A 24,003-nucleotide genomic window follows, 5' to 3' on the forward strand; every position below is an offset into this window, starting at 1 on the left:
TTTGTTACTACCATCTATCATATCTTCCACATAGTATACAAAATAATGTTGGATCAAATTATTCCCTTCCTTACCTATTCCAGTTGCTACATTTATCTTTACCCATCATTCTGTTTTACGTGATTAAGTGTTGGAAAAAATCTTCTAGAACCTTCCCTGTCAAGCAGAAACCCCAAGTAGTCTAGTATTAGATAATTAGGTCCATGTCATACCAGCATTCATATCTTTAAACTTCTGCTTTAGCTCAGCAGGAGTAAGACGATACTGATCAAGACCGTCATTCCAATAAATTCGGTCCAAGACTTGAAGATCTCCTCCAATCAGCCAATCTCCTTGTTCCATAACCATCTAATGGCAAGAAAAAGAAAATAATTGTTTCAAATAAAAACCAAGAGAACATGAGTAAGAAGAGTTCTCTCACACAAGCTAATGGAAGCTATTTTCATCCCAAGGTTAATGATAAATCTGTTTAGCTTAATAACTGAACTGGGATTGGAAATGTTACATAGAATCAGAATCTATTTTATAATTTCTCAAAGAACTTGTGAAACAACTGTTCATTTACAAACAAAAGGCAAACATAACCAACATGAAAAATTATAACTTTTTAAGTAACAAAAACATTCCTTTCATTGTGTTCCCCAATCCTAAACTCTCGAGCAATTAAAGTAGTGATGATAGAGCTGGACACAAAGTCATGCCTTCCGATCTCCACACCACCTCAAATTTCTTACATCTCTCGTCCTTTTCCCCCAAGTCTGGGAAGAGGAGATACTACTTTCTAGGATGTGTCTGCTCTCACAGCACAGCTCAAGTTCACCCTTTCCCATGACTGCTTCGGTTTATGTGCCAACAATGTGCCTAAACTGCTGCAGTCACTTCCTACCTGGTCTTCCTCACTTAGAAGGTCCAATCCCATCCATCAAGCGACTCATTCAAAAATATGTATTGAGTAACCTGCTATGTGCCGGAGCCCAGGGGGTCTGGTGAGTAACGTTTAAGAAAAAGGAGGTAGTGAAGGCTATTTGCGGAGGGTGAAATTTAACCTGAAATGATGAAAAGGAACCAGTGATGGAGGGAAAGTATTTTAGGCAGAGGAGCAGCAAGTACAAAGTTCTTGAGCAGCAACAGGCTTTTGTCTTTGAACAGGATGAAATCTAATGTGGCTAGAAGATCAGAAAACATTAAGGCGAGGATAGGAGCAGAGGTAGAGTAAGGGAGATCAAGAGTAAGAAGACCAGGGCTGGATCACACAAGGCCACAGTCAGGCTTTTGGGTTTTATTCTAATTACAATGAGCAGCTTACTGGAGAGTTTTAAAGAGTGATATGCTCGGATTTATATTTTTAGATGACTCACTCTGGCCACTCTGAGGAACATGGAGGGAAATAGGTAAGAGAAGAAGAAGGATTCCAGCCAGGAGACAATCGGAACAGGTTAGCCTAAAAACTAGTTAACCTGGATGGTACTGGTGGGAGTGGAGGTGGAGCAGGCTAAGAGGTCCTTAGAGTACTATGTGGTTGACCCTCTCCTGCTCCAACCCTGCCTGTGACTTCTTTGTTCCGTCAGCATGCAGGGCAGTAAGAAGAACACAGAAGACCTAGCACAGACTAGCCCTGACTCCTAACTGGTGCCTCTGCAGCTCTGGGCAAGTGGAACCTATGCTAAGATTCTTCAGGATAATGAAAAATGCTTTGTCTAGCTCCAAGGTGTCCTGTAAGGACTGAAAAACAGAAATGTGCTTTGAAAAGCATAACCACATGTAAATTGGTATTATGACTGAACAAAGTCTTTACATTTTAGGGTAGAATGGTAAGCCTGCCACCTCTCCAAGGCCCTCTCCCCCACTCGACAACCGGCTATTTCTGAAACGCACTCCATCTCTGCCCCACCCGCCCCGCGAGCCTGGAGGGCCCCAGTTCTCACAGCTCCCTCCTACCCAAATCCTGCTGGTGCCCAAGGCCACAGACCAGGGGCCAACAGACACTGAGAAGTCTTACAGGTCACTCTTTGAAAAATGGTACAAAATATAAACAGCACTGACGTTTGCTGAATGATTAAAAAGTAAATGTCTCTCCCACCGAATCCATATGAGAAGTTCCCTCTAGTGATACAGGCTACAGAGAATGTGAAGCTCCACACATACCACTAATCACCGTCTGCTAGGATCATGGAAGACAGATGGCAGTGATGCCTAACACGATTTGGATTAAAATCAGACCCTCATCCCACCTCTTTGCTGAATCATTTTGGTTGAAACATTTATCCCCGGCAAGTCTCACTTTCTCCATGTGTAAGATGGACATGCCACCCATCCTACGGGTTTGCTATGTGGCTCAAAGAATTTACATGAACATGTTATAGAAACTATGTTACCTGTTACTAATAACCATAGGATTTTAACATTGAAGGAATGCCTAACACAATCACAAATTCAACCTCCTTCTTTTCTAAGAAAATGCATCCCCTATTTTAAAAAGGTTAGCACTTTTTTGTCCTTCATGAGACAATAAAATGAGATTTAGCACATTGCCGTGATCTAAAAAGATGTTACAGAAATTTTCTAAATAAAGCTACAATTTCACTTCATTTCTTTTAATGCTCAAAGTGTACTTTAAAACACCTAACAACAGACAGAGATTTGACTTCTGTGGTAACATTTCACATATGATACATAAAATACATGAGGCACTTTGGGGAGACTATAGTTCACTACCTTCATATCGAAACACAATGTTCAATTAAAAACCAGACTACATGAAACCGTCCTGCCACAGGCTCCCGCAGCACCCTAACTGCACATCCTACTGCAAGAACATGAATGATTAATGTCTGCTGCACCACCTGAAGGTAAGAGTGCCAGGTGTATAAAGATGGTGCCTGCCATGCCCGTCTCCCTGCATTCCCAGCACCAGCATCTAGCTCAGTGCACAGACTATAGCGGATGCTTAAATAGCTGTTGAACAAATATTTATCTGGACCAAACGGCAAGACCAAATGCTCATCACAGTAATCGAAGATCCAGTCTTGATTGTGAAAAATATTAACAGTTCCAATGGAATAGTCAATACATAGGCAATGCCCACATTTTCAGCACAGATATTTGTAAGTCAAGATAAAAGGCAGCAATGTTTGTACAGGACCTTGATGTAGGGGTGGTTCTTGCATGTCGTTCCCCACTGTCGGGCACAACGCTCCTCCTTTCTGTGCTCAAAAAACTCTGGATTGCGAAGAATAGCCACACGGCGGCCCTCATATATCAGAGCAAGTGCTGTGCAGCCGTCCAGCCTCTCCTTGTCTTCCTGAGTAGCTGACAGAACTACAGGCACTGACAAGTTAATGACACCCCCTGCAGGGCACAAAAGAACACACAGCTCGGATTACTCAACAGGCCTTCCCCTTCAGTGGAGGCAGACAGTGTTCAGTTGGTGTCTGGCACGGAAAATCAGGAGACAGAACATGCAACAGAGGTTAAAAAAAAAAGAAAGAAAAAACAGCAAAAATTAAGGAAATCAACAATGTATCTAGCAATATTCACAACAATCCATGAAACTATCTTTTGGGGAAAAACTATGGTACAAAATCACAAAAGTAAAAAAATAATGTTTAACAAGGAAAACTCAACTAGTTAAGCCTAACATCACCAAAAACATATTGAACACTCCCAATATGTGAATAAGACAAAGAACTATGGTTCAGGATGTTTTCAGGAGAAATTTAAAGCCTTGCTGATAACTGCCTTTTGAGTGGCAAGCTGGTTAAGAATACTTGAGAATACTTGGGTATACTCGTTTCTTGGTTTTTAATCAGAATTGAACCGATGTCAGCTGTCACTGGCCAGGAAACAAAGGCAGTAAGTAATCAGTGCTCCTTTTAAACCAAAATATGTTCCACTGAGAATAAAGGCACATTCTCAGTTCCCAATCGTTCAAGCTCTAAAAGCTTTTTTTCCTACTCATTGTGCACAGATTAGAAAAATAAAATGCACTTTCAAATTCCTATGTGGATCTTATTTACATACCAAATAGAAACCATACTTTTTTGGGAAATCATGGCATGACTTCTTTGATAACTGCTTGGCTATTTTAGAATTACCACCACTGTGTACAGTTCAAAATAGAAAATTAATAAGTAGATTTGCATAAAATCCAAGATTAAGTTATTATTTAGGATGCAGTCCACAAAGACTTTTTACCATGAGTCACAAGGAAAATAAAAAAGCACTATTTAATCCTTATGTTCCTATGATAAATTTCTTGAGAAGAATGATTAGAAATTACATTTTCTAGTATGTATTTCACTCCCCAGTTTTAAAAATCAAAATACAGGAGGATGTGGTAGCAATTTAGTAGTGTTCTGTGACATTTAACAATATTTTCTTTAAGGCGGTAAATTAATCCTACAGTATACAAAGTTTAAGGCAGCTAGAATATAATTACAACATACTGAACACCAGTTTCTTTGGCACTTTTTTTTTTGCAGTGTTTTAAGAGACTAGGAAGAACCGCCCTTTTACCACCTATCTCAGGACTCCTTAACTTGGACTTCCCGACTCCCTATTAGAACACCTGGCTCAAGGAAGCAAAACTGAGTATGTGCCCTTTTGGGGAGACGAAAATGATCAGGTGGATATGCAGAGGGAAACTAGTTGCTTTTGAAATTCATTTTCACTCCTCAGGTTTTCCTTCTCCCTCTGAAACAAATCACAATTGGGGAAACAAAAAGTGGAAAATAGATCTCACTATCCATGTAAAATATCTAGTACTGCTAAAGCTTAGTCTTAAAATCCTACCTTCGTTAAAATGGTACCGCTACTCTGTACAAATAGTGATGGATCCCTGCATCTGTGTAATATGTCTTCCACACTTGATATAGTACCAAATGTAGAATTTCTTACCATCCAGAAGGCAATCAAAATGAAGACACTGCAAGTACTCCCTCTCTCTCATAAAGCCATTCAGTGGGGTGGCCCAGCCTTCTGCCAAAACCTGCACCCACTGCATGTCCACCTAGTAAATGAGAAAGGAAAATTTTCTATGTCACGTACTTGTGAACAAAAGCAATAATGGCCTTTAGGAATTTAATTTTGAAAGTGATGGAAGCATTGCAAGAATGATTACAGATTATACAAATCTAATAAAGAATAAGGGCACTAGGAAAATACACATTTCTCCTAATAAGTTTAAGTAACATTAGTCTTGCAAGCATTTCCAATAAGGACAGCATCTCCCAAACCTGTGGTTCTCCAACGTTAATACGTACAAGAAACTACTGTAAGACTTGTTGAAATGAAGACTGCTCCACTCCCCAATTTCTGATTCAGTCAGTTTGCTGTAGGGTCCAAGAATTTTATTTTTAACAGGTTCTCAAAAAATGCTAACAATGACAGTCTGAAAACTACACTCTGACAACCACTGTCCTAAACTTCAGATAAAAATACCAAAAACAGTCCCTCCCCAATGACAGAGTACCTTCCATTATACAAAAACTGTATTTGAACTTTAAGATTTCTAGTATATCCCATTAGAATGTTAAAGAGATGATGATCTATGTAGCATAAATGTAAGCAGGGCATGCTCATTTTTAACTAGGTGCTGTGTACATATAACAATGGTTCTCAAATGAGAAAAGATGAAGCACCTGGCCAAGTGGTGCTTCAGTAAAATGTTGTTTTCTATTTATTTCCAAAGTAGGTTAGCCAGTGTGTTCCACTGAAAAATCAAATTCCTCTTCTTCAATTCACGGGAAAAATTATAATCATGCACCAAATTGTTTCACATAGTTTTCATCTTATCGGTTTTTTCCTACACGTTTGGCCATAGCCACTATTTGCCTATATTAGAATCCAATTCTAGATGGTATCTATTATGGACTGAACATCTGAGTCCCGTGAAAATCATGCCGAAGTCCTAACCCCCAACGTGAGTGTATTTGGAGACAGGGCCTATGAGGAAGTGGTAACAGCAAAATGAGGTCATAAGGACGGGCCCTAATACAACAGGTGGGCTGCCCTAATAAGAAGAGGAAGAGACACCAGAGGGCCCTCACTCTACCCTGTGAGGATACAGTGAGAAGGTGAGGAGAGAGCCTCACCAGAAACCAGATCAGCCAGCACCTAGATCTCAGACTTCCCAACCTCCAGAACAAACTAAATTTCTGCTGTTTGAGCCATTTAGTCTATGGTATTCATTATAGCAGCCCAAGCTAATACATTATCTGACTTACCATTAAGTTTGTAATTAATTATTTTCATACTGCTGTGTAAAGAATCAACCACTGTATTGAAGGAAAGTTCACATTTAGAAAAGGCTACTGTCTTTCTGAGCTGTAAAGTCTGAATGACTTGGATTCATATTCATTCATTGTCATTCTTCTGTATGTGTCTATGTGTCTGCATGTTGTGTGTGCTCATTCCGTGCAAAGTCATCAGTGACAAAATTTGCAGCAGTCAGTTTCCTGCGCGGCTCTGTCTCTGACTCCAACATGTCTGTACGCCCAGCATGTCTTGGCTTCTGGTCAAAGACCCAATCATGCAAAGCACATGGAATAATCTACTCCTCTCAGAGATTCGAAAAACTACTTGAAGAGGCTTTCTTCAAGCTCAGTTTTGGGGTTCTTTTTCTCTTTCTCCTTACTTTCAGATTTGGCACTTCCCTGTGTTGGATTTTTACTACACTAAAAGGAAGACTGGAAAATTTTACCTTTCGTCCAGGTTCTTACTCCTTATCTGTTTTTAGGGTGTACCTAACAATATGATTTAAAATTCTCTAAGATTTGAAACATGAGTCATTATCTCTGCTGTCATCATATCTAGTTTAAGCTGGTTTTTATTTGGAAAATACTTGATGATATCATTAGATCTATGATATACAACAGAAATATTCTTAATAATATAAGTAAGGGAGAGCCAGGGTCTTGGCAGGGGAATTAGAAAACATGTTTAAAGCAAAAAAAAAAAAAAAGTTCATTTTTAAATTAATAATTTTCAATGAATTATTATAGATTAGTGCTTCTCAACCTTTTAGAACTCAGGTGTTCCGATAAGCCTAAAAATCTTACACAATCTTTGTTCATTGACATTTAAAAATAAATAAATATGACTAAAAGAAAATCAAAGCCATGGTATTTTGGGAATATAGTTTTACAAATTAAGACACATTTCCCACCCTGGAAATTGTGATACACACCACAACTAACCATGCCCTCAAAAACAACTATAAAACTACAACTTTTACAGACTACCAACTTTATATAAGGCTAAATTTCTTAGTATGAAAAGCAACAAAGCACTTACTTTATTAATTTTCAATGCTGGTAATGTTTCTGCATCTGTTTTTGCCAAATGAAGTTTATTTTCTGGTACATATAGTTCTTTTACTTCATAAGAGGCATCTACAGGTACAATATCCTATACAAAAACAAAAGTACAATTAAATGTTTGATTCAACAATTTACAGCTCTTCAAAAGGCATCTTAATGAAGAAAACTAAAATTTCAAAAGAAGATTTAAAAAAGAAGTATAAGAGGGATTTGAATGCTGTCCCTACCCAGTCAATTTTCCAAATATCAGTTGGCCTACTTTCAAGCAGATAAAATCCCCCTACAAGAAGTCATTACGCATAATATCTCATTACCTAGTGGGAAAGAAATTCCTAGAATGTACCATATATGTCAAAATCAGGCAACAGCAGAGAAGACGTGACCTCAAAGAAGTACTAATAAAAAGAATTTGGAAACAAGACCAAAAAATACTCTAAATATAATTAGTATCTTTAGCATATTTAGCATGTCATGAAATCATGTCACTTAAGCCACCTTTTCAGCAACACAGTACTCCAGAGGATGCCAGTCTTCCTCCTGCCACTGCAGGTCTGAGAAATAGTACTTTGGATCCCATATGAAATGTAGTCTGGAAATTTTATGCAGACTCCAAGTAGTCACTTACATGCTACTGGGACAGTGCTCATCCTCATTCATCCTCAAGAATATATTTGTAATCAGCACAACACAGATACTCATATGCTGTTCATCAGGTGACTGTTACAAGTCTTGCTCAGACACTCCTAGGAATAATTACTAAATGTATTTAATTACTTTAAACTTTTTAAGCCAAATCTATCAAAGTATCTTGATAAACATATAAAACTAGAACTGATTAATAGGTTTTCATACATGTATCTCATCCAAGCAATACTTTTGTTATTCAATATAAAGTAATTCTCAAGAGAATGAGAAGACAAGCCAGAGACCAGGAGAAAATAGTTGCAAAGCATATCTGAAAAAGGACTGTCATCCAAAATATACAAAGAACTCTTAAAACTCAACAATAAGAAAACCTGATTACCAAACAAGCCAAAGATTAGAATAGACACATCACCAAAGAAGATATACAGATAACAAATAAGCAAATACAGCAATAGTCTACATCATATGTCATTAAGGAAATGCAATTTAAAACTACTACAGACCTATTGGAATGGCCAAAATCCAAAACACTGACAATACCAAAAAGTAATGAAAATATAGAGCAACAGAAACTCTCATTCACTGCTGGTGGGAAAGTAAAATGGTACAGAAGCTTTGGAAGACAATTTGGTGTTTCCTTACAAAATGAAATATACTCTTACCATACAACCCAGTAATCATGCTCCTGGGTATTTACCAAAACAAGCTGAAAACTTATGTCCATACAAAAACCTGCACATAGATATTGACAGCAGCCTTATTCATAATTGTCAAAACTTGAAACAACTGAGAAGTCCTTCAGCCAATGAATGAATAAACTGTGATACATCTAGACAAGGGGGTATTATTAAGCACAAAGAAGAAATGAGCTGAGAAGCCATGAAAAAAAACATGTTGGAAAAGAACCCAATTTGAAAAGGCTACATACTGTATAATTCTAACTACGTGGCATTCTGGAAAAAAGACAAGACTCTGGAGATAGCAGAAAAAGGATCACCGTTTGCTGAGGCTGGAGGTGAGGGTGGAGGAAGGGATGAATAAATAGGCAGAGCATTGAGGATTTTTTAGGGCCGTAAAACTATTCTGTATGATCCTATACAGTATTCCCTCACTTGTCATCGGTATTACATTCTAGACTCCCCCCATCCCCTCGATAGGTGAAAATCCGCGAAGGAGGAACCTGACATTTATTTTAGTATTTATATATACTTTAAGGCTTTATAAACCCTTACCACACACTTATAAACTGTTCCCAGTCCCTTATTAACCTTTCCCACTCCCTTATTAACCTTTTCCATACTTTTATAAACACTACTTATGTTCTTAAACATATTCTACACTCTTAAACCTACATAACTTTAACAACATACATATACAGTACCGCAAAATCCCGCGATATAGCGAAAAATCTGTGATAAATAATTAAATATAATATTTTTAAAAATCCCACGATACAGTGGGGCCGCGATAAGTGAACCGCGATATAGAGAGGGAATACTGTAATGGTGGATACATATGTCAAAAATCCATAGAATGTACAATCCTAATGTAAACTATAAATTATGGCGACAAAGATATGTCACCGAAGTCCGTCAATGGTAACAAATGTACCAGTCTGGTGGTGGATGCTGACAGCAGGAGACGCATGCATGGTGGGAAGCGGAGGGAGCACATATGGAAACTTATTCTCCGTACTTTCCTCTCAGCTGTGCTGTGAACCAAAACTGCTGCATAAAGCCCACTAAAAAACTACAAAACAATAACAAAAAAAGTTATTCAAAATAAATATTAATGGAAGAACCCAGTTTTTAAGGACATTCCCTACTATTTTTCCTGAGGAATAAGTTTGGGATGAAAGTTCAACTCATATTTAGTTTTACATCAATATCTTCAGTAGAGGAAAAGAGCAGAGCCAGGTATGCATATCAAAGCTAGATGAGCTCATGGAAGACCTGGCGTCATTGCTCAAGCAGTCCCTGTGGTTCTGAGACTCTAAACAATTATTCCACATTTCTCCAACACTGTTCCCTCAAAGGTAGAACAAGAGAGACAGTTCAGCACTGGCTAACTCATGTGCCAAAAGCAGGCTCATCCTACAGGGAAAGTCAAGGCCTCTGATGTTTCTCATCCTAAACCCAAGAATCAATAAGGAGAATAAACATGAAGGGAAGAAAAAGAAATAATAAAATTAAAAGACAGAAAAGAAATAAGGAAACACTGGCAGCTGCCATACCAAGGTCAGCCAGATAGGTTGCTCCTGGAGCACAGATACAAAGGGCACTTTCTGTAGGCCCCTGGTGTCCCTGGAGTGCCTGCTCCACTGCTCACAGAGGGAAGTGACAAAGTATGTGTGTGAAGCGCAAATCCGCCCAGCAGAGGACACCTAATAAACCTGCTAGACCATCCTTTACAAATAAGCACCCGGCAGTCACCCATAGCTAAAGGTATTTGTTGTCTTAAAGACTACATCAGGGCCCTACAGAACAATGACCGCTTCCACCAGCTGCCTCTGTCTCCTCTTTGTAGATATAAATACTATACAACTTTGTATGAATGAGGCAGATTATTTCCCTGAACCCAAGCTAAAGAGGACATGTCTTATATTTTGCTGGGGGTGGGGGGGTGTCAAAGAAGTGATAAGTAAATATACACAATTTATATATAACACTTGATTTCGCTGTGCACGTAAAGAGAAAATCACATATAAAAAAGACTGGTCTTTATATCTAATGAGAAATAGATTAACTTAGCATAGTCCATTCTGTGCCTTCTAACTCCAGGAATTATTTTAATACATTATATTTAATAAACTAATACATGTGTTTTAATACATTTTTAAAGTAGAAAATAGAAAAAAAAAAAGAATCTGGAAATGAGAAAAACAAATCACCCTATATATGGTTGTCATTATCATTTCTGTATATTCCTTTCCAAACATTTTTCGCCCATAGGCACATTACAGGGCAATTAATAGTTGCAGCAGTCTGTACAAAGCCTATTACTTCATCACCTAGAAAATAAAAATTCAGAATCAACTTTTCCTGGAAGAATAATGTAATGTGCATTAAGTGAACTGCACACATACCCTATATGTTCAATTAGCTTCTTGGATCTGTAAAGCTCTCATAGATGTCTTGAGACATACACATTTTTCCAGCTGCAAAATAAAGAATTAAAATCCTCCAGACTAGGAACAAATGCTAAAATATACTTAAGTTACACAAAAAGCCTGACATTCATTAGGACTTTTGTGAGAAAGAGTAAGACAAAACAGACTTAAATATCTCCATCAATCACAAAACATTAGGGACAGGCCATCAGTCCTATCTATGGAGGGAGAAGAAATGATCTGCTAGTCTCCTTTTACAGATGAGGACATTGAGGCTCAGAAGAAAGGTTATTAACTTGTCCCAAATCCCTGCTACACTGTCTTCCGCTGCAGTTAACACACAATAAATATTCAATAAATAGTAATTATAGCCAGCTTGCTACATGCCAGGAACATTTCTAAGCACTCGGCACATTAACTCAGAGTCATCAGTACAATTCTGAGCCAGGCAGGCAGGAACGATTATTGTTTCCAATTTTACAGAAGACAGAAGTGAAGCCACAGAAAGCAGGTTATTTTCTGAGCTGTACAGTTAATTGATAAGTGTGGAACTGAGATCTCAATATCATTCTCCAAAAAAAAACCTTTACCATGTCTCCCATGAAAACTAAGTTATGAAACATTCTGTCACACAAGTTGTTCTTAGTTTATTTTCAAGAGTTTATTAAACATTTACAATACCCAGGGTTTCCAGTCAGCATGTGATATTTCTGTGTTGATAAAGTTCTTGACAAAAAGTAAAGATACTCAACATTTCAGTTAGGCCTAAAAACTTCCATGTGAATGATTTTCAACCACCTTTTTGAAATCCCATCATTTCCACCACTCTAGACGTCTTAGAAATCCCAAACCAGAACCAAGTCTGGGAACTCCAGGGACATGAAAAATTTCATTTTCAACTTCAGTGATATGACAACTCTGCATGAAGCTTTTGTTGCCATCTCTGAAACCTGTATTAGTGTAAGAATGGAATGTCTTTTTTTATGTTGTGCTGAGGGCTGACTACCCCCACATATACCACTGATAATTGTCACCAATCTTGGAGGGTCAGAGGGTAGCATCCAGCAGACTCAACTTGTGACCTTCGCTGGATGCAAGGACATTATTAGGGGGTTTCCTAAGCCAGCACCACTCCAGTCAGTTCACAAACACTGATGAAGAGCAGCAGCACACTGCTCACTGCGATGCCCCACAAGGCAGGGTCTGTGCCCCTGGCCTCCACCCTGAATCACCCCTCTCCAAAACGCTACAACACTGGAGGGTGTGAATCGATTCGCTCTGAAGAGATGTTCGAAGTAGGAACTGAGAACTGACGAATGTTTCTACATAGCGTGTGTCGAGTTTCCTCCCAACCAACCCAGAGTTTAAAAAACAAATGTATAAAGAGTTTGTGAGCAAATCTAAGTGTCTCCAAGAGAATTACTTTGAACAGGAAAGAGTAGCATTTATACTATTAGCCCAAACAAATTACTTTTTAATGTTTTGTGCACTAATAAAGCTATAGCTTTAGCAAGAATGCATTTTTAACAATGTCCAGCCTTCTATGTATAGATGCTATAATGACTTTGTTTTCAAGAAAGAAAAAATGTTTCCCTATTTTTGAGTCAAAATAATTTTTCATTACAAGCATTTCATAAAATCATTTTCAAAATTCACATCCAGCAATATTTTTAAATAAATTTTAGCCTCACACCTTAGATAACAAATTCTTCTGATAACCAATGCCAAAATAAACATTCGAAAGGTTTCTTTCTTCTAAAAAGATTCATAAAGTGAATATTTTCGCAATTAACACAAATGTAATGGCATGAATCAAGACGAACGTGGAACATTTGCTCAGAGAAAGCTAGTTCTAGGCAGACACTAAGTGTAGAGAGAAGAGAACTACTAGGAACACAAAAAGAATTTTTTAAATACAGATACAGCCAGTTTCTAGCACATTCTAGTGACAACAAATCTCTTTCATTTCCAAAACCACTACTAAACTTCTAATAGAAGCAAACCACCTCCAAGTGAAATAAGGGTCCTGGACAACAGACTGTGACGTCCCTGCTGCAGAGCTTCCTGTATTCGGGGGGGATTCATTCGGATTTCCAGAGACACACGCCAGCTATTTAAAAACAATTATGTTCTTCTTCAAATTGTACATATAAAAACCTTTATTTCAGGGAATTTACTTTAAAACAAAAACAGATCATAAGCTAGGCCAGGAGCAAGTGTTTACATACCTAACCCCCTTATCTAATCTTCAGAGCTCCAGAGTCACCCAGCATTTCAGGGTAAAGGGGGTTCAGAGGTGACCCTAGGAGTCCCCCTGACTAGGAGGTCAAGACACATTCACATGCTACCAATGAAGTAGGTTAGATATTATAAATGTTTAAATATTAATCTTAAAATGTAACATGAGTACTCAAAACTTGTTTTGCTTGACTAAATGCAATCTAAGAGCTAACATATGCTGTATCCTTATCTTTGTTCAAAGAGACAATTGTTTGTTTTTACCTGGAAACTGGAAGGCAAAAAATATATTTATTCACTATATTCACTATCTGAAAATACATAGTAGCTCTTCCCATCTTATTTTAATCTTCCTAAAGAACTCTGAACATGTTAATAAACATAGTGATTCCATATTTTAAGTTTTTCCTTTAAATATTTCGTGTACTTTTTTCTTGAGCCAAATCTGCTCCACAGATTTAAACACTAGAGCTCATGCATATTTTTAGGTAAATATTAAATTTCTATTATCTAAACTACATGCATCCAAAGCATGAACACCAAACAACACTCTGGCAACACTTTAAAACAGAGCTGCAAAGTCTGGTTTTTATGAGCAGTATAAAATCCATTTAGAGCACCAACCCACCATTTTATAAAAAGACAAACCTTTAAATAATTTATAGCAATAGTAAATCTAGAGTTCCTGGTAGATTAAAACAAGCAGCAAGAAGCCTACTTCCTCATGTCATAACACACCAAGTTAAAATATAATCCTAGCAGGCCACCTAGTGACCATTCAAGGATCAGGACAAAAATTTCAATCCAAAATCCTCAATATTCTTCAGTGTCTTGTTGAATAAATAAATGCCACCTGAAGCACATTAAGAAATAAACATGCTCTGTCAAAATACTGAGAAATTCAGTCTTCATATAAATGACCATATTCACCTATCCTGTGATATCACCTAGGTTATGAAAGACAAACAAGACAATCCAGAGATGTAGAGGACATTATGCTAACCAAAACACCCATCATCCTAAACACCACCCATTGTACAGCACACTAAAAACATATTTTTCTTGGACAGTGAAACCAATGCCATTTCTTAGTAAAGAGGATTATTTCAGAAGAGTCTCTCCAAAGTAAAACCGAACACCAGATAGAAAAACTTCCCTTTATTACCATGGAGACAGCACTTCTCAAACACCTGCATTCTCTAGAAGACCCAGAACATACTCCTGGCTTTGCTCTCATAAAAAAATGGTGGTACAAGTCTTGATTAGTGCTGCTCTGTAGTATGTTTTAAAATCAGAAATTGTGACTTCTTCCTTTTTTTAATTCAAGATAGATTTGATTATTGTAGGACTTTTGCAACTCGATATGAATCTTAGAATCAGATTATCAACTTTTACAAATAATTAATCTGAGATTCTCATAGGTATTGCGCTGAATCTGTAGGTCAGTTTGGGGAGCACTGTCATCTTAATAAGATATGTCTTTCAATTCATGAATATGGAGTGTTTTTGCAGTAACATAGGTCTTTTTAATTTCTTTCAACAATGGTTTATAATATTGAGTGTAAGTTTTGCATTAAAAAAAATGTTCCTAAAAAAATGTTGGTACAATGGGAAATATATATTTGGTCTTTGTCCCCATTTCCTGGCATAGAGCTATTTTTTTTTTTTTTAGATTTTATTTATTTTTAGAGAAAGGGGAAGGGAGGGAGAAAGGACGGAGAAAGAAAGGGAGAGAAACATCAATCAGCTGCCTCTCGTATGCCCCCAACTGGGGACCTGGGCCTCAACCCAGGCATGAGCCTTGATGGGGAACCAAACCTGCGGTCTTTCCTTTCCCAGGCTGGCGCTCAATCCACCGAGCCACAGGAGCTGGGGCCTGGCATAGAGCTCCTAAAACCCCTGGAATCTCCTGAGTGGTAAGAGTGTCTTTGGTACAATAATGAGATGGCTCAAGGCCAGCAATTCTCAACCAATGTGTAGCAAGAATTTTTAAAACATGCAATACCTGACTAATTTAGTCAGGCACACTTGACTTCTTTTCCCTTAGGGAGGCAAATTAAAAAATGACAACAGCCAACACAAAAACAGCCATCCAGTGTGAAAGAATCAAAATTATATCTATATTTTTGTCAGATAAACAAAAAAATATAACATGTTTTGTCATGTGCAGAATTTTAGTAATTAGTAATTGTGTGTCCCATGAGATGATAAAGGTTGAAAATCACTGCTCTAGCCTGAGGGGCTCAGTCCAGAAAACCAAGTCATTAGAGGACTGAAACTTTCGGCTCTAACCCTAGATGACTGTGGGTGGGAGGCTGGAGACTGAGTTTAATCACCAATGATCAAAGGTTTAATCAACTGTCCCTGCATGACACAACCTCCATAAAAGCCCCTAGAGGACCAGTGCAGACAGCTGGGCTGGTGAACACACCGCGGGCGGCTGCTCAGAGAGAGTAAGGAAACGCCACACTTCTCCTGCACCATCCCTTGCCCCATGCACTTCCTCTGTGGTGCAGTTCCTGAGTTGTATCCTTTATAATAACCTGGTAATAGTAAGTACAGTGCTTTCCCAAGTTCTGTGAGTGGAATTATTGAAGCTGGGGCAGGCATCACGGGAACCCTGAAACTGGCAGTCAGTGGGGCAGACGTGCAGGGAGCCTGGGCACCCTCTGTGCAGCTGACTTCTGAAGTCAAGGCAGTCTTGTGAGGTCTACGGGGTCTCAGCTAACTCGGGACAGACAGTGTCAGAATGGAATCGAATTGTCGGACACCCACTGGTGTCAGAGAAACAGAGACTTGGTTGGCGTGAGGTAAAACCCTCGATGTCTAACACACTAAACCTGAAGAGGAGATATAATTTAATTAGGCTGACTGTTTTAGAAATGCCATTTTTGTTATATTGTCATACAACCCAAGTCAATTCATTTACCACTTAGATTTGGGTTTTAGAACCTAAGTAAATCATAATTCATCTGGTAAAATGTAGCTCAACAAGCACTTTTCTCATTTCACACTACATAGAACAAACATCCCACACTAACCAAGGACAGGCATGGCAGTTTATTTCTTTACATAATAAACATTCTTTCCAGCCCAGACAGTGTTGGCTTGATGTGCTCTCAAGTATTTTAAAAAGGCTTTAAAAAATATTAAGTCAATGAAATGCCCATTCTTCTCAATTTCTTAACCCCAATGACACTTAGGGAATAAATGGCCAAGGAATGTGTAAGACACTTAAGGAAAAGATTCATATTTCAGAAATAAGCTGGAAATTGAAAGCATCTAGATATTAGGAAAAGAAGTATGATAGAAAGACAAGGGTGTGGGCTGCAGAATCCATCAGACTGTGTTAAATCCTACTCTACCTGACCGAACTACCCAGGGACAAAAACTTCACCTCCCTGAATCTGTTTCCTTATCAGTCGTCGTCGTCGGCAGCCGTCCGTCTCGAGAGACGATGGTGTAGCTTCTTAAGAGTCTATCTGCACCACCGAGAATGGCTGTGCAGTCCAACTCGGGAGTGACACGGTATCTGTCTCCTCCCGTGTTGAATCGACATCTTGTGATGACGCTGGAGTGTCCTCTCCAGTGAAGCTGAAGCTACAGAGCCTGGGCAGGGTGATATGGAGGGTCTGCTGTTGCCCATGCAGCAGACCCCCCCTCTCTTCGCAGCTGAAGGGTCCCAGGGAAAGACGGAGTCAATACAGCTTGGCTTCAGGTGCGCTGCAGGAGTTGTCAGTGTTGACTACAACGTCAAACCACCTTAGGGACTCCGGCTCCGGATTTTCTGTCGGGGTTTACTCCCTTAGCCTTTCCCCTGAAGAGGTATGCCGCAAGGCAGCGGAGGTTTTTTGGAGTCAGAGTTTTCTTTCTCTGATGTGCCCTGACTGGAAGATCGAACCAGCGACACTTAGCTCGCAGGTCGACGCTCAATCCACTGAGCCAAACCAGCCAGGGCTCCTTATCAGTAAAATGAGGATAATTAAAACTATTGTACTTCCCACAGTTTTAACACAAATTTAACGCAATACTGCTATTGAAGTGCCTAATACAGGGCCTTATACATGGTAAGACATCAACTAATGGGAGTTAGTGTTCTTGGTTTCCATCTCTGCTGATGACATTTGCTTCCAGCACACACAATTAGGCTCTTCCACACAATGGGTGATACAGAACCTCCAATCTTCACATCTCCATTCAAAGAACACACTAAAAAGCTATGATGATTTGGTTATTCTTCCTTGCTTTAAAACACCATTGCACTCTACATATTTAACCTCTTTACCTCCCTCCCAATCTATATTTAACCTCTACCATATGAGCTCACATGACCCACATTTGGAAAACCTCACAAATGTCTCTGTGATGACAATAAAGCTGAACTACATTTGCCACCCCTGGATTGCCGAGGAGAAGTCAGTTGCAGGACGTGTACAATACCATCAAGTCACCTTGCAATAAGGGTGTCACAGGCAAATATATTCCTTGATCACCAACTAACCATAAACTCTGAGCTGAACATTGGGTAGTCACAGGTCTCCCATGTGCCCTAATGCTCATTTAAGATTCAACTTTGTGGAGAAAATCAATGGAGGACACATTCCAGAACAGAAGTAGTCATGTATATGTGTATGTGTGTAGTCTTCCTTCAACAGTATTTTTAAATTCCACATCATGTTATAAAAGAAAAAAATTAATGAATTTATATATAGTCATTCTCATCCATAACTATAAATCATGGTGGTAAAGACTAAACATTACAGTCCATGAGAAAGGAATTTGTACTGTTTAATTCACTGTCACATCAACAGTGTTTAAAATAATGCCGTGTGCATGGTACTAAATATTGGCTAAATTAACTAATAGCATCAGCCAGGTACAATACAGAAAGACATGCTTTCAATAGGGAGTGAGGTTGTGACTTAGGAAAGCACATAACCTTTGCTCAACAGGTGGGTGGGTACCAAAAGAAAACAATTGCATTAAGGAGGTGTTTCCATTTTTTCTTGTGTCATCATCGAGCTTTACCATAACAATAAATAATTTTTCAAAAGAAAATTTCTCTATATTAAACTAATATAAACAGAATCCCTTTCTGGTGTAGATTTAATGATATTGCACTTAAGGTAGAATGAGAACATTCTTGAAAGTAAAAGGCAATGTTATATAAAAACAAGTCCTAGGAATTCGTATACCTGGAATTCTAGGTATAGAAAGCTATATGTTCTTGAGCAAGTTACTTAGTGTCTGTGAAATACTTCATATACAAATATGTACATAAAACATGTATAAAGTACCCAGCACAAAGTCCACTTGAGATACTACAGTAATTCAAGCTAGAGGTGATTACAGCTAAATCATCACTTAAAGTCATCAAAAGGTTCTGCGACTTGAGAATATACAGGGAAACCAATTTTATCATAGGCTAATTGGTATAAATAAGAGTTAAGTTCTACAGTAACACATTAATGTTGTAACAAAACAATGTTGAACAAAATGACTTTATTCAAGGACTTGCTATACAAGCTAAACTGGAGAAAGGCTATTTTCCCCCAGAGTCTAACAATCAAAACAAACATTTTAAAAGACACAAAGCTGGCCCTGACAGGTGTAGCTCAGTTGGTTGGGTGTCATCCCGTCCCAGTCAGAGCATATGCCTGGGTTGCGGGTTTGGCCCCCAGTGTGGGCAGGTATGAGAAGCAACCAATCGATGTTTCTCTCTCACATCAATGATTCCCTTCCTCTTTCTCCCTCCCTTCCCCTCTCTCTAAAAATAAATAAAATATTTAATAAAATAAAAAAGACAAAAGCCTTACAGATATGTCCATTATACAATAATAAGCAATCGGTAAAGGTTTCTTATCTGTCCTTATTTTCAAACCCTGAATGAAATTGTCCAATCGTCAGATTGTCTAACAGGAATAATATATACCAACATCTGTAAAAAGTAAAGGCCATTAGTATAACAATTAATTAGGAGCAAAGTATTAATAAAGACCACAGAACATAGACTAAAGTAAGCAACGGCATGGAAGAAAGGAAAGAAAGAAGGGAGGAAAGGCGAGAGGGAAGAAAGGAGGAAGGGAGGAAGGGAGGAATGGGGGGAGGGAGGGAGAAAGGGAATACCATGGCGGAATGCATAAGGGCAATAATAAAATATGCAGCTTGGAACCAAACTACTGAGAACCCTGGTCACAATTCAACTTAATTCTATAAAAGAATGGAAAAATCAATAAATGTTTCAGAGTACAAAAAAAAAAAAAAAGGATTAGATTAAACTTTAGGAAGATAATTCTGCAAACAATACAAGATAGAATAAAAGACATACAGAACTGGAGGTGGGGTTGAAGAGTTAAAGAGAATATGAATAATATAAGCCTAAAATTGTACACAGGCATTTACCCCTAATTTTTAACCATAAAGGGAAAAAAAACACAACATAATAAGTCGTATACATTATAGATACCATGAGTCAGTATTTTCATTTTACAGAATCATTGCTAAAAACCAGTTAAACTCTAAATATAATGTGGGATTCTGATTAAATCCTGGAACAGGAAAGCATTTTTGCAGAAAAACTTGTAAAATCAAAATAAATTTTTGCTTTAGTTTATAGTATCATATCCATAGTTAATTTCTGAACCTTCAGAAATGTCCTATCATCACATAATATGGTAGCATATAAGGAAGCTGGGTGAGAGAGATATAGAAATTCTCTCTGCTCTTTTTAGGCTTACAAAGAATTACCAAATTTTCTCAAAATAAATTTTTAAAAAATTCAACAAAATCAATCTGTCTCCTACAAAAAAAAAAAAAAAAAAGTTCTATAGGACACTTTTGGAAGTAAGGCCCCAAAGATGTGGTTAGGAATAAAAGGAAGGAGGGCAAGACCTGTGGTACTCATCACCTATTAACTTTAATCCCTTATAAGTGTCTGAACTATCTGAAGTTATCTGTAGTCCTTAAAATGGCTTTAGAGACTCATGAGCCCCCTATAATTATATATGAGTATCTATGAATATGTTTCTAAGATTTTATTAAACAACTTAAGAATCACTAATTAGATATTAAAAAGGATAATCTAAAGTAACAGAAAATGAAATTATGTACAACCTTTTAACACTGATATGACAAATCTAAAGTAAAAAAATGATAGGTTCAGTGTACAAAAAATGCAAATGAAAACACAATCAAAATAAAAAGGAAAAATACTAGAAACATAATTTTAACAAAATGACAGGGAATTAATATCTATGGTTTTCATATAAATTTATTTTTAAAAACTATAAACAATCCCAACAACAAAAAGTAGAATAACAGACAATGTGCTAAAAATGAAACAGAGAGTCTGCAATAGGAAAGGCCGGCTAATCTATGAATCATAAATTTCCTTGAGCCCATCACACAGCTGAGGTCCTAAAGCAGTGACATGAACGGCTTCCAAAGAACAACAGGTCTGACCAAGAAAAACAGGACACATGAACTGTTCCCCTTAGTAGAGCATTGGAGGAAGAGGAAGCTGCAATAAAGGCAGAAAGGAAGAAATAGCTAAAATGTTTTTAAAACTCTGAAAGGCTGAGCAAGGACTAGTATGACAGGTTAGTTAGTATAACTGGGAGCCTAGATACAAGAGGTTCTGCACTGACTTACGGTCAGGCCTAGAACAGGTGCCCAGAAGAAAGATCAGAAGCAGGTCTGGAGACTCGAGTGAGCTCTGCTCTCCTTCGTGGTACATAGGCAACAAACTCTCCCATCTCCTTGTATCCCTGGCTCACATAACACAAGTCTTAAGCTGACAGAGAAGGGCAGAAAAGCCTCCCAGGGTCCACCATTTCTGGGAGAGAGGTAGAAGCAAATATGGTCTGCCAAAGGGAGGGAGGCAGAGGAAACCCTAGGCCCAGGACCCTGAACTGATACAAACCAGGGACCTGCTAATGCATGCAAGGACACAGAAAATTCCCCCTCCAAAGCCTCCCTGGCTGCCATGGTACTACCTTATGTACCTTAACTAAAAAAAACATAATAATGCCAAATTGTAAAGTTGAATAAAGTAAAGCTGAATTTTCTGTTAGCTACTTGTGTGATAAAATTACTGATAAAATAAAACATTATTGGCTGTAAAACCTCCTGTGGGTCACACCAATGGGGCATTTCTTACGTTGTACATACATAGTGCCCCCTGACACCTAACACAGAGACATACGCATACAGAAAACTGTGAGCACTATAAAGAATTTAAAATACAGATATTCCTCTATATTACCTCTGCCCTTTCTTGGAGGACATGGTTATGCAATGGAGAGAATTAGTCTCTGGTGATTCCCTCTTTGACCTTCTCTTACCCGTTCCTGTAGAAGTTCCACAACTTGCTGGACACAGTCATTTACACTACAGGAGTCTGTTTTCAGCACCAATTCAGGGGCCTCTGGTTTTTCATATTCAGAATCAATCCCAGTGAAGCCTATAAAAAGTACCAGGTAATAAAGGAGGGTGAAAACTAAAAATAAGTCACGCTTGCTTCATCAGTGCAAGTCACTGCTATTTTGAAATTAGTCATCAATCTACAAATATGGAACCTTCAATTAATGAGGATCATCTATACTTCTGACACCTTTTTCTTTTCTTTTTAAATGCCTAAACTGCCTGTGAAGACATAGGAGTTAACACCAACTGATCCAGAGCACCCCGCTTCTCCATAGGAATACAGAATATAGTACCTAAGCCCTGAGCATAAAACTGAAATTGGCAATGTTTTTTCTTTTCAATGAAGAAACTGACACCAAATCAGTCTATCTGATTCACAGAGATTATCAACAGCCACACTGAAGCTCTGCAGAAGACAAATTAACTACTATTAGCTGAAGCAAAACACAAATTAGGAAGGTAGTTCTGTCACATCACAAAATATATTCCACAGTCAAATGTAATCAATTTAGTATTAACTACTATTTAGATTTTCCCACCTAACTGCCAAAAACAAAAAACAAACAAACAAAAAAAAACACAGCTGTTTCCACAGAATGGGCTGAGAAGAAGATTCGCTATTTCTGTCTTGCACTTCTGACAACCACCCACGCCTAAGTCGTTCAAGACCGTTCTGCCGTGGAATGCTTAGGTCATCCTTGGATTGAAAGGGTAAACATGAATTTAAAATCATTACTACTAAGAGCTACAGTTCTCCAAAGAGTTCCAAACTACACACTACCGTCTACAGCCCTCTTAGTTGATTTTTTTTCCTAGTTCATATTTTTAAGTATCACATGAAGTCCTAAACCAGGAAGAAACTTAGCTTTACTAATATTCCCAGCAGTATTTAGTGGTGAGTCACAATAAATAGCTGGGGAAAATATAATTCTGGTTAAAACACTAATTCTTAAGCTCTGATTCTCAAATGTAGCTACACACTGGAATCATTGGGTACGCCCCTCCCGTGAGATTCTGATTTCATTGACCTGGAGACAGCCTTGGCACTGGATTTTTAAAAGGTCCCCAGGTGATTCTAATGTGCACTAAACTTGACCCACGGTAATGCTAACGTGCACAAAGCTTGACTATCAGCACTTAGAAAACCTGGCTTAACATTTTAAAGTCAAGGAACTGTCTTCTTAGCTAATTTATCCTGTAAGTAATTATAATTCACATACGTTGCAAGAAAAACATTAATATTTAAGTAGATAACACCTTGAGCAGTAATCATGAAAATAATCTAGGTATTAGAATGCCTGACAGAGCAATACATTTACAGTTTTGTAAATACCTAAAGACCTATAAAATCCTGAGGTCTGCTGAATGTATGCAACCTCATCCGTCCTTGAATGTTTACCATCAAAGCTCAGAAACAGCATTAATAGGGGCATTTTTAAGAACCATCTAATTTTTAAAAACAAACAACTTTACAATCAGGAACTCTAGCACCATGGCAAACCTGAAATAAGTGCGTGTGCATATGTACACATATTTGAACCTGAGGAACATTTTATTAGTTTCTAAACAGGGGAATTGAGAAACTCTCGGGAAATTAAACAATTAACACATAGAAAACTAAACTAATACAAACATACTCCCAGATACAGAATGCAAACTGGAAGTAACTCAGGGTATTTTGAATGCAGTCTTATTCATCTTTGCATCCCAAGCACCAAATAAATACCTTGCAGATAGAAAGCACTAATAAACGTGTGCTGCGCATATGATTTCCATTCCCCCTTCTAACCCATCCAGCAAGCATTTACTATGTGTTTGCCAGGTATTATGCTTTTGGGCCCCGCACTAAATCCTAATGATACAAAAATGTTCAAGGTATCGGCCCTGCTCACAAGTAGCTTACTCCAGCAGGCAGAAAAATCTACCTCCCTCAATACTCCATCTTTGCAAAAACAATAAAACCAACTACAATTAAAATAAGTAAAAAGTTTTAAAATAAGTAAAAGGATCCTGGACACATCATGTATGCTTCTCTTTGCCAAAACTCTTACAACAAACTAAAGTGAAAACTGGCCAGCAATCAAGAGAGGGTGATAGAGAAGTTAAAGAATTTAATAGGTTTCCCTCTCGTTGTCATAAATTATTCAGGCTAGGCAGCCTGTTCTTTCTGAGTCAAGAAAGTGCCAACTTAATAAGTGAAACTGAGTCTCCATGGTGGCACAAGTGGATATCAGCCTTGCCCGAAGAACCAGATTTCCAACAGCAGGT

General features: G+C 38.1%; 1 protein-coding gene across 1 annotated transcript in view; it reads right to left on the reverse strand.

Annotated features, from left to right (window-relative positions):
- The window catches only part of PAPSS1 (3'-phosphoadenosine 5'-phosphosulfate synthase 1), a 93,614-nt gene that overhangs the window by 45,765 nt on the left and 23,846 nt on the right, over window positions 1-24,003 (reverse strand). Inside the window, exons 5-9 of the mRNA XM_090266386.1 lie at window positions 21,654-21,772; window positions 7,294-7,407; window positions 4,897-5,008; window positions 3,143-3,348; window positions 213-348 (exon numbers count right to left, since the gene is read on the reverse strand). Of these exons, the coding sequence (XP_090122512.1) occupies window positions 213-348; window positions 3,143-3,348; window positions 4,897-5,008; window positions 7,294-7,407; window positions 21,654-21,772 (687 nt within the window). The remainder of the gene's footprint in view (window positions 1-212; window positions 349-3,142; window positions 3,349-4,896; window positions 5,009-7,293; window positions 7,408-21,653; window positions 21,773-24,003) is intronic.

The sequence above is a fragment of the Furipterus horrens genome, unplaced genomic scaffold, assembly GCF_987537825.1.
Source record: "Furipterus horrens unplaced genomic scaffold, mFurHor1.1.pri manual_scaffold_2, whole genome shotgun sequence".
Classification (NCBI taxonomy): domain Eukaryota; kingdom Metazoa; phylum Chordata; class Mammalia; order Chiroptera; family Furipteridae; genus Furipterus; species Furipterus horrens.